We start from the raw sequence: 12645 nt of genomic DNA on the forward strand, positions 1-12645 counted from the left end.
ATTTGCTATGTTCCGGGAAACATGAATAATTTCCCAAAAACATGGGCCACTTAACTTGTCCTTTTCGTCGGAATAAAAAGTACCCATGCTACGGAAAATAATTTGGGGAAAATGCTGTGCTCATATTTAATATTTTTGTGAAACGTTTCTGCACATAGATGGCTCTGCTAGTGCTTAGCTACAATGGAGTCAATTAGTAGATCTTGTGACCTTACCTTATTTCACCTTTCCTTGTATTGACAGGAAAAACACATTGTTTACTAGTGCTATGAATATTGATGGTGTTATTTTTATTGTAAACATTACAATTAATATAATGTTATAAACATTAGTAACAGCAAAATACGATAGCATAAAATATTTTTGTAAATCAATGAAAAGGGTGAATGGGAGAGACAGGCAGCATTCATAACTAGCTCAATGGTGACTTAGTATAAGTTTAGCCATCTATATATAAAAACAATTAAACAAGTAAACTCACAGTGGGCATGGCATTTATATACATGTCATGCCCGTCGGCAAAGGGTTAAGTCAAATGCGACAAAAAAGAGCAAAACAGCATTAAACACATTACGGAAGTATTTCAACATTCTTCTGTTCAGTAACATAAACACCTTTGGGAGGCATTTGCAAAAATATTGCCATAGAAGAACTTTGTATTGGTTTGAATCATTCTATCATTTCATAAAGGTTAAATTACTCAACTCTGCCACTTCCTCCAACTATACTTTCTCCCATATTTTTCACTTGTATAAATCTCCCATACTTAAAAAAATAAATAAATAAAATTACAGAAAATTAACACTGGCTTCATTTTAAGAACATCAAAGTACACAAGAGCTTCTTTACCATATTGTGTTCACCTGGTCTCAACTATGATAATCATGAAATTCATGATGACTATTGCCTATTCTTCTAGAACTCTTCTCTGCATGATCGACTTTCAATAGTCCCCCTGTCCCTTTACAATAATAATAGATCACAATAACTGCGGAATATTCAGCCACAAGGTATTGCTTTAAAAACAAAAAAACAATAACAATAAAGTCAAAATTTGGTTTGGCAAACCCATTGTCACATGCAACAGATTTAGACATCAATTCTGACTGTAGTACTGTTCAGGTGGTTCATATTGCCTCAGAGTTACGTTTTTGGGCAGAACAGAGGATTTGTCGTGTGCAAAATAAGAAGCGGTCCCCTGGGTGCGCCGATTCGAAACTTTCCTAGCGGCGAAAACCCCGAGGGAAGATGGCGACTACCGAGAGCCTTGCCATCTTTTCGTAAATTACCTAAAATTAAATGCTCTTCTTCACCAACATCATTGTATCCCGTATATCCTTATGGTGCACGCTTAGTCTTCCCTTAATTTATTCGAAATAATGATGCCCAAATAAAAGTCAAGATGGCGGGATTCCCTCACCTGCTGGATGTGCTTCTCGATCACCCCGACGATGACCGCCGCGTGTGAGCGGTTCTCCTCGGCCAGCATCGTCAGCATCGTTATCATGGGCTTCGAGTTCATCGTCAGATCTGCCAGCGACGAACGATACTCCTCCGCCACCTCCACATCCGTCGGTAAATCCGTCATTTTGCAGATTTTCCGACATGCACACTATTCATGACACGGTTCTCGCGCTCTCTCTCTCGCTCTCGCACGCACACGTCACGACGCCAAGGGATCGGCCTCCACACTGCGCACTCGCTGCTCGTCCAACTCGCCTCTGCGCACTCGCCCCACGCCAACAGGGGAGGATAAAAGTTCGGAAAGAAGAGAGTGAATGGTGAGAGCGGAAAGAAGAAAAATAATAAAGGAAATTTATTCTAGCAAGAAAGCACAGAGCCACGTCTCCAAACTGCAAGCTATACGACCATCGGAGAACACTAATACTCCATGGATGTGTCTAACAATATGATTGTTTATATCTATTTATCTACTTAAACGTCTATCTACTTTTATTACAATTGATATTGTAAAATTTCTTCGCGGTTTGAACTTTTTTATTTGTTGTTTACCATTTGTGTACATTATATATGCACTGGACAGTAATAAAAGTTGTACTGCATAAGCATAGTTATGTGAAGCACAGTCAGTAAGAAGTTATGAAGTAGTCTGAAGTACAGTCAATAGAAAGTAAAATAGTAGCTAAGATTACTGAAAGTAAGCTTGTATTTCAATAGTACTTTCGTTAATGAACTAACTCGACAGCCAATCAGAATCTAGAGCTGGGTAGAGAAAGTTCATTTCTTGTTTGCGATTGGCTGAAAGGAATAAACCGTTGGTTTACATACGTGCACCAAGAAGAGTATAATTCTTAGAACCCAGTTCGTATTTACCTCTATTTATCCATGTTTTCATGTTTTAAGATTTCTATATCCCAACACCTAACATCGGCTGAATATATGTGTTCCTCTTTAGTATTATCAGTCTGGTGTAGGTGTGTATTGCGGATGTACTGGGTTTAGACATAGTAAGAACAGCAAACCGCATTTAACGTCATCTTTTCTGCAGTTGTGTTGGGTACATTTCGGTTTATTATTCGTCTGAAGAGGAACTCATGAAAAGTTCGAAACAGTATCATTATCTTGCTGTCATTGAAATAAGTATCATTTATATTTGAAATGTTATTTGTAACATTAACAAACGCTAACTAGCTTCAAGGTTATAAAAAGTGTCTGTGGATTGGGGCAAATTGTGACCTAAGGCAAGTGTACATAATATGGTGCATATGCGTAAATAAGCACGTGTAGGTATGTGTAAACGTAAACATGTGTACATACGGATAAAATTTATACATGTGCACGTGCATACATTTATATGTATATTTATTTGTGAATAAACCGTGTGAAGCATACATCATCCTGTTGCATGTGTGTTTGACTGTATGTGCATGAACACGTGCACAGACGTGGAATCCGTGAGGCAAAATGTGCGTAATGAAAGTTTGGTAAATATTACAGGTAGGAATTGGTGAGGCACTGTATGAACGCAAATACAGGACTTTAGTGTCTCCACAATGTGGACACAGCTCTCTGCTTACTTGTTTACTGTAGTATGATGACCAAATGGCTTGTATCAAAGTGTTGATCTGGCAGGCAGAACTCCTCTCCCATGGTCCCACCTGTCAGTTACAGGACATAATATTTGCAGCGTTCCCGAATATTTAAAATTCGTTTATTGGTCAGTGTCTGTTTCCACATGGCAATGATTTTGATATTACTGGGTTTTCCGAGACAAAATTAACCAACCAATGATCTCCGTAAGTTGTACAATATAGAAGATAGTTATGCAGATCCCGATAAAGTATTGGCGTTGCCCTCACAATGTCAGTGTTCTCAACTTTTCAGTCTTTGTGAACCCCTTATAACCACATATGTTCAGGGGACCCCACGGAATTAGATAGGTTATAGTAATTTTACAATTTTATGTAAAAAACTGTAAATAAAAGTTTTTTTTCCTATTCACAGGGATTAGTGTATATTATCAGCTTTTTTCATTGCACAAGCATGACACAAAAATCAAATATAAAAATCGGTTTATATATATATATATATATATATTATATATATAGATAACATATATATATATATATATATATATATATATATATATATATATATATATATATATATATATTACGTACACATATATGGGAACGCGCTGTATAGTTATTACATCATTCTATGCAATTCCTCATTTTTTTTCTAAGTATTTAGTAATAGGAATAGTATTTTTTTACGGTAGGTTCATGTTTGAGCAGCCGTATATATATATATGTATATATGTATATATATATATATATATATTATATATATATATATATATATATATATATATATATATATATATATATATATATATATATATCTTCTTTTAACGGTAGGTTCATGTCTGAGCCGCCGTGGTCACAGCATGATACTTAATTGTAGTTTTCATGTTGTGATGCTCTTGGAGTGAGCACGTGGTAGGGTCCCCAGTTCCTTTCCACGGAGAGTGCCGGTGGTACCTTTTTAGGTAATCATTCTCTCTATTTTATCCGGGCTTGGGACCAGCACTGACTTGGGCTGGCTTGGCCACCCAGTGGCTAGGTAGGCAATCAAGGTGAAGTTCCTTGCCCAAGGGAACAACGCGGCGGTCGGTGACTCGAACCCTCGAATTCAGATTGCCGTCGTGACAGTCTTGAGTCCGACGCTCTAACCATTCGGCCACCGCGGCCTTATATATATTGCTACGCCAGTGGGTCTTTGTCTCTGTGCGAAACATGTGTTAACATGAAAAGGATGACCTGGGCATGTGTTAACATGAAGGGACCTGGGCAAACAGGATGCAACTGGCTGCGAGCGGAGAAGCGGAGGAACAAGCCAAGAGAGACGGAGTTAGATGCTGCTCCTGTGAAGACCTCGTGTGTGCCCCTTGGGGACCTGATAAACTTTGTGTTGCCCTATTATAAGCTGTATCGTGCAGTGTTTCCCCCTGTATTGTGCCTATAGAAAAGTGTACGGGTAAATAACTTGTGTAAATAAAGGAAAGACTCATTTTGTGTTTATTTCGTGCCCTGCTTCGCCACTTGGCGTTTCCCCTTGTGGTGTTCTGGGACACTGTGGTGCTCGGTGCCTCTTGGAACTGTTCAGTGTTCACGACCCTGTGGATAACACGCCGTCTGCCTAGCCTGCCTTGTTTTTGGGCAGAGAGACGAGGCGGCCGGCGTAACAATTGGTGTCAGGAGTGGGATTGTGTTTTATCATGAGACGCGCCGATTTATCATGTGGTCCAAAGATGGCGGCAGCCTGAGGGAGAAGAGGCTATGACTGAGGCAGGCACGAGTGAGGTGAAGCCGAGCCAGATGGACCTGATCACTGCCATGCTGGCCGGTATGAGGGAGGAAATGGCAAAAAGGGCAGAAGAGCAGGCACAGAGGGCACACCAGCAGGTGCACCATCTCGTCGAGATGCAGGCAAAGGGAAGGCAGAGGAACAGTTCTGCCGACTTGCTGAGGTGCTACAGAGCAATCTTGCATCTGTGAAGATGGAAACTCAGCATTACAAACCGACAAGGCCTGCAACAGCATGACGAGTGAAATGATGGAGGAGGTGCAGACTCTGAAGGGCGAGGTTCAGGACCTGAGGGAGGAAGTGAAGGCGGAAAAAGGCGGCGTCATGAGGGAGGAACGTTTGGCAAAACAGAGAAGGCAACGAGGTTCTGGCAACAATGCCAGAGTGTCAGGTTTACTGGTCTGCCTGGGGTCCGTGGCAGGAAACCCCCGGGCCTCGCAGCGTCGTGTCACGAGCATTTGGACGGTTTAGGGCGATGCAGCAGATGTCAATGGTGACCATGAGCCGGTCTTGGGGCAGGAGATACCCCTCTGGGTGCCACTGCCAATCTACCGCCGCCCAACCTCCTCCAGAGAGACCCCAGCGGAGGGGCGAAGAAAGCCGTGCTGGGTGAAAGAATTTTTGTGTTTCTGAGAACTGATTTTATTTAAATTTTTATTGTAGTTTGTTTCAGGTTTAGATTGTCAGAGCAGACGGGTCGTCTGCTTGATAGGGGGGGATAGTGCTACGGGCCCGTGGGGCTTGTCTCTGTGCGAAACATTTTGTTAAAATGAAAAGGATGACCTGGGCATGTGTTAACATGAAGGGACCTGGGCAAACAGGATGCCACTGGCTGCGGAGCGGAGGAGCGGAGGAACAAGCCAAGAGAGACGGAGTTAGATGCTGCTCCTGTGAAGACCTCGTGTGTGCCCTTGTGACCTGATAAACTTTTTGTTGCCCCATTATAAGCTGTATCGTGCAGTGTTTTTCCCCCCGTATTGTGCCCATAGAAAAGTGTACGAGTAAATAACTTGTGTAAATAAAGGAAAGACTGTCATTTTGTTTATTTCGTGCCCTGCTTCGCCACTTGGCATTTCCCCTTGTGGTGTTCTGGGACACTGTGGGGGCTCGGTGCCTCTTGGAACTGTTCAGTGTTCACGACCCTGTGGATAACACGCTGTCTGCCTAGCTGCCTTGTGTTGGTGGCAGAGAGACGAGGCGGCCGGCGTAACAATTTTATATATATATATATATATATATATATATATATATATATATATACATATATATATATATATATATATATATATAGTAATTTTCAAAATGGGTGTAGGAGAGCTAAGTTCGCATGGGCTACCTAAGTAAGGTGACCGTCTGATAAGGTCCCTTGGTCTTATTTCTGCTGTCAAAACTGTCGTGCTACACTTTCTAAAGGACTCGCCCCTATTCATGGGTGCGGGGTCATATATAAAGTCCTGCACCTCTGATGAGGGCTTTTAGAACCTCTAGGTCCTAAGGTTTTTGTTGCGATCGGTAAAGAGCGATTTGACTCCTCCACGGCAAGCTCGACCATGGCTCTTTTATAATACCTTGGCTGTTTTCCGTTCACCTTTCGCTTTGCCACGATTCAAATTGTTTTGCAATTGCTTTCGTCCCCTTTTCTTTACTAAAACGTTTTTTTTGGGGGGAAATTAAAAGTACTCTTGTGCATTTTTCGGGTAAAACGGCCCCCACCCTTCGAGCTCGTGTGGGACGGGGAAAAGGGACCTTTACCCCCAAGCGGGGGGGGTGGGGTCGGGGGGCCTTTTGTATGACTGCCTTCCCAGTCCCCGGAGTTGCCTTTTTTTTGCTAGGGACGGAAATGGCAGACCATTTTTATGCTGCCACTCTAGGAAACTTCCTTGGGGAACGAATAGGCAGGTAGGAGTCCCCCTTTTTTGAACCCTTAAGCCCCCTTACCCCGTTCTTTCAAAATTTTAGCACTTGCTAAACTGAACTTTCCCCCATCACATCCCCCAAGCTATGGGCTTTGACCTGGGGCATGTCATAAAATTAGCATATACGGGAAAGGCCCACTCTTGTAATGTGGTTTCCCCAGAAGATTTCGCACTCACTGAATGGAAAATCACACAAACCTCTTTTTAAAAACCACAATGGCTTCAAAGTGAAAAATTTGCCAAACCCGAACAACTGGGCCCCATTCCTCTCGACTAAAAGGCCCAAAAAAAATTGAAAGAATTTAAAGGGTTTACCCCCCATATTCGTGAGTCCCAATTTACCAAGGAGTATCCGCCAAGAACGGGGGTCGCTGTCCTTTTATGTTTAAAAAAGCCTTTCCCAAAACACAAATCGTTAAAAATTCGTGCCCCAAGGAAAACCCGAAACCCTTTTTTCATGTGGGGTCCTGATGTTTTAATTTTCATCGGGCCCCAAACCCATAAAATAGAAACCGAGTGTTTATTCACGTTGAACAATGCCCAAACTGCTCGAAAACAACCAAAACCACATGCACACCAAAAACACACCCCACACACAATGCTCTTTTTTGCGGGGGTGAAAAGGGTTTCTTCTTCGGGGAAAAGCAAGGGGAGCATCCCAAAGCCGCAAAAGGGGAGGGGGGCCCCACGCTGCAATTGGGAAAACCCCGAATATACTGAAAGCAATAGATAGGGAAAACCAAAAACACTGCTTTCACACCCCCAACAGCCCCCCACTGCCTGCCCAGACTAGCCCACCCAACAACCTGCATCTACCCCCAGGACAAAACCCCCTCCACCCCTCCAATTCAAAAACACACACACCCAAAGCAAACCCAAAAATACATGCCTCTTACACATACTCCCATTGCTGCTAAATACATGCAAAAAAAAATTTACAAACATCGTCCTATCATGTTTTCAAAAAAAAACGGCCCCTTCCCCAGCATTTTTTGCCTCAGAGGAGATCTTCGATGCGGGCAAATTTTACATCCCCCGAATACGCCACAACCCCCACAAACCACAGCAACTGGAAAGGGGAAAAAACACTAATCCAAAACCCCCCCTTTTTCCACACAAAAGATACCCCCGTTTTTTTAACCAGCGCCCCAAAAATCCCCAAAAAAACTACCAGGGACTTAACACTACAAAAACCCCACTGAAAAAACGAACGCAAAAAGGGTATCACCCCCAAACAACACGCCATAAGGACCAAAAAGGCCCCCAGTCTTTTCAGCCTTGCCCCTTATTGTTTTGGGTGAAACCCCCTTGATGCCCAAGTACGGCTCCGAGATCGCCTCGAAGTCGCTCCCCAACCGAGGGAAAAGCTCCCTCTCCCCTTGTAGGGAGCAGTTGCCAGCTCCCTTCTGGGGGGCCGCTTGAACACAGGAAGTGGGGGGAAATTGGTCCCCCCTTTCCCCAGGACTTTCCCCCTTGTTCCTGCTCGCGGACTCCTCCCTGACCTCGAGGCCCTCGATCGGGCTTGATCAGGGAAACCCGCTACCGGATGAGGAAGCCCGAAGGCGGTAAGCGTGAGTGGTATCCCGACGATCGTTCGGCAAATGTTGGTCTTTTTTTTCGATCCGAATTTTTTTTAGGGTTTTCTAGAACAAAAACCCCCTGTTTAGCCCCTTATGAATTCTACCCCTCAAAGGGGTTTTAAATTGGCACTATGGTTAACATAAATTTTAAAATTATACAACCTCCCAGTCTTTTTGCTGGAGATATCAACCTGCCCACACACACGACCACAGCACTACCAATGTGCAATGGAAATTTCCTTTTTATTTAAAACCCCAAAAACCCCCCTACATAGGACCCAAATTTTTCCCCTATACCACCCAAAAAAAGGGCCCCCCTGATCTCGCTTTGGGTATCAGGCCCTTGCCAAAAACCACCCCTACAAACCGGTGGTACGTTGGACCATACCCTCAAATTAAAATTTCAATCAATACTAAAAAAAGAAGATGATCTTTCTGGTACAAAAAAAACAGACTGGGAGTCGTTTAAAAAAAATAAAATGATAAAACTTTCATTTAATCTTGAGGGGCTCCATTCCAAAAATAGATGGGCACGGAAGACTCTTTCCCTCTTCCCTCAACTATGCTAGCACACCCACGGGCCCGGGTAAAAAACCGCATATCTTTTCACCATCTGAAAAAAACAAAAACGCTCTAAAAATCGTTTTACAAAAATTTTTAAAACATAAAACCATGTTCGAGGGATAGTCTTGATAACTACCACAAAAATTTTGGACAGTTTAGTTAAAAAAGTAGATGAAACAGATTTTCACAACCCAGGGGAAAATTTTGGCAGAAATTTAGAAAATTTAAAAAGGGTGTAATTCCCCCTTCTCCACCGCATTCATAACATAAAAGTTTAGACCCCGTGGATGTTCCCAAAAATTTTTGAAAAACACTGACCCAAGTTTTCAAAATTTCCCCCTCCTCATCCCCCCTGTTACCACAAAATTAAGAAACTGATACCGGGAGTCGAGAGAAAAGGTAGAAACAACCCCGAGCGTCATTTATTCACCTTTCCTGACAACCTTATACAAGCTTTTGACTGCCCTTTTACAACCCCTTCTCCTACCGGTTTTTTTTCCCTTTACCTTAAGTCTTTAGGGGCCCTCATTCCTACCCCAAAAAGACCTGATGACCCCAAAGAGTCACGGCCTTTTAAATCTACTCAGCATTAGCAAAATTTTCAAAAAAAAAATCAAAAACCCCTCGACAAAGGTGGATCTGGAGCCAAAATCCTCCCCAACAAAAATCAGTTTCGCTCGCATCGCTCGGCAAGACGCACTCAATATCACCTAAACCCCTAATAAACAACAACAAAGACCGCCACTAAAACTGTTCTTGAGCGAACCTTTGACAGGGTCTAATGTTGGCCCTGAAGTAAAGCTTGCACAAATTTAATGCCCCACCTTTTGTTAAAAATTTCTGTGAAATTTTTTTGAGGGCCCGCAGTTTTAAAATAAAATTCTTAAACAAAGTTCAGGGCACCAATTAAAGCACCCTGGAGTCCCCTCGGGGCAGCATATCACCCTACACTCTATACTTTATAAACAAATACCCCGCCCCCCACACATAGATTCCTCACACGTCAATGTGACGACTGTACGCACTTGGCTTGGCCTTTCAGGTGATTCAGCTCATTAAAGACGAATCGACATCACTCGATGGGAGCAAAAATTGTGTGTAAAAATTAATGCGACAAAAAAAAAAGGTTCTCTTGTAAGACCGGGAAAAATTTCCTCCTTACGACTTTACCTCAAACCTTCGTAGATCAACACCCTCAAAATCAACTTGTACCATCCTTGGTCTAATTTTTGATATCAAATTTTTCGTTTTCATTTGCTAAAAAAACAAAGGCCCCTGGACAAAAACCCCTTGCACTCACAAAAACATTACACTCACAACGAAAAACTCCAATTGTTCAAATTAAAATCTATGGATCTGTAAGATTGATTGTGATCGATTTTTACTTCTAAAATTTCCAAAAAAGTTTTTCTGTTTCCTCTAAAACACTGAGGGGTGCGTTTGGTCTGAAAAACAGCCCAATACCTCCGTGCTTGGCTACCATGGGATAGATAAAACCCCATCTTTCTTCCCGGGCCAAGCCGGAATTGGGCCATGATCTTTTTTCTTTGGCATGGGACGAAGAATGAATGCATTCATTAAGGCATCCGCTTCTTTGAAGCCACCCCCAAACCCCTTTCATTTTTCCCCTTTTCCCCCTTCCCCCTATCCCTTGTTTTGTTGTGTTTGTTTTGTTTTTTTTTTCTCTCTGTTTGTTTTCTTTGTTTTGTTGTAACCTTTTAAATTTCCCTTTAAATTAAATTTTTGCCCCCCCTTGCCAAAACCCCTAAATCCTGCTATTAAGTACTTTCCCCTCGCCACCTGACGCTATGTGACTGCCATAACCTCACCTTCAAAACCCTTTTATCATCCCATATCCTTATCCTTACCCCACCTTCCCACTGGTTTCAGTTTCCGCCGTAACTTCTCCCTACAAAATCCTTTGTCGAAGGATTTATGCGAGCCGGAAGAAGGTCACGCCGTGGCTTTAAATCCATCATGACATGCCCGCGGGGGGGCCGCGTCCATAAGTCCGCGGGCCGATGAAGGGGGAACCCTTTCTGTTATGCGGGTGGGAAAAGCCACCCCGATTAGCGCCCACCTCTAATTAAACCTATTTAAACAGCATGGGTTTACCGGGGGATACTCTGGAGTCACGATTGAGGACCCCGTGCCCAAAGCACACCGCAGAGGCACTAAAGTGTTAATTTTATCCCTACCTCCCTTTGCCAAAAAATCCTGCTGTCGTTTCGCTAAAAACGGGCCCCGGGGCCCGGGCGCGCCCTACCCCCCACTTCCCGAGATGGCCGCGAGCCGCGCCCCTCCAGTCAGACCACCTCGGGGTCGTAGGAATTGTACCTTTACGCACCGAGATTAACCGCCACCCCCCCGTGCAGCCTCATCTAGCAGGGGGGAAAAACCCGCTCGGGGACATTCGTCCCAAACAAAAAAGATTAAAGATGGCGCTGGGCCCCCCCCACCCTTTTTCCTTTTCATAGAACCCACTACAATTATTACTCAGATTAACCCTGCATCTGGTTAACCCACCTCCTTTTTTTTCTCCTAAAATTCAATGACCTGCTTGTGGGGGAAGGGGCATCGCCTCTGGTCCCCCCCAGGGTTCACACCTCTAAAATGTTTAAGTGTGGGCACCCCTGTAATGTGGAGATGGGAGTTCTGGGGGTTGACGATCCGTACTGATATGCCCTGCGGCTAGCAGCACCCTCTTTGGCCCCTTATTCCAGCAAAGATGGGGGCCTGATTTAGCCCGGTCAGTCAATCAACTGGTCTCCTCGGGAGGCTGGGTCAACAGTCAGTGTCGCCGTTGGACTAAAACACTGGCCCCAGAGGGGGCGGAAAAGGGCCCTTGGCTGCGTTTATCCTCTCATCATCCTTGGGGGCTGTTTGAAAAGGGTTAATAACAGCTTCCCTTTGTTGACTTGGTGGTTTTTTGGGGGCGTGAGAGGTGAAATAACGCTTATTTTATGGAAAGTATTTCTTAAAAACCCCCCCACAAAAAAGAGATAAAAAACGATGACAACTGGAAAACCCAGACTACGGCAGTCTTCTGAACCCATAAGGCCTCTAGTGGCAAGCGAAATCCAAAGCACAGGCTGATGTCAGACCTGCTGCTAAATGGACTGACATCAGTAAAAAAACAGGTCTGTCCTGAGATTGTCCAACAGGTGGCCTTCCAGGCCAGCAGGAAAAATCAGGGAGACCTCGAGTAAACCTCAGGGACCCCCCCGACTAAAAGGGGTACAAGCGAACCACCAAAAAAGCTTTTTGCTCCTACAACCCAGCCCAGAATTTCAGCCCAAAGGGCGGTCCGAAAAGACCTGGTGTAGACAGACTCTGAGGGATCTGGACCCCCTAGGTCTCCCCCAGTTCAAGGTTCCCTCTAAACCCCGAAAGCTTCGACCCTGCCTACAAATTGGAAGGCATTTGGGGATAAAAAAAATCCGGGGTTTAATCTGGCTTGCCAGGACCAGGGGTAATTATTATCCCAAGGGCCCAAACTACCCTAAATTTCCTGCAGAAACCCAAACTTAATAGGGAGGAAATGTGTGCCTTGCCACTAAACCCGACGATAGGAGAGTCGGGTGGGCCCACTTGTTCTCATTTTGTATGATGTGGGCTAATACATCACACCCACGTTGTGGGGCTTCCCCAAAGCCAAAGGGAAAAAGCCCAACCAGGCAATCCCGGTGGGCCTTGGAAAGGGGCCCAAACACTCCCTTGATTGGGTAACTGGGGCCTTTCCCTAAAAACCTATG

General features: G+C 44.0%; 1 protein-coding gene across 1 annotated transcript in view; it reads right to left on the reverse strand.

Moving 5' to 3' along the window:
- LOC119581667 overlaps positions 1-1720 on the reverse strand; it is a gene marked incomplete in the record, with an annotated part of 116776 nt that extends 115056 nt beyond the window's left edge. Inside the window, 1 exon segment of the mRNA XM_037929795.1 lies at positions 1421-1720. Coding sequence (XP_037785723.1) covers positions 1421-1588 — 168 coding nt within the window.
- Between the last annotated feature and the right edge of the window lie 10925 nt (positions 1721-12645).

Source organism: Penaeus monodon, chromosome 2 (genome assembly GCF_015228065.2).
Source record: "Penaeus monodon isolate SGIC_2016 chromosome 2, NSTDA_Pmon_1, whole genome shotgun sequence".
NCBI lineage: Eukaryota > Metazoa > Arthropoda > Malacostraca > Decapoda > Penaeidae > Penaeus > Penaeus monodon.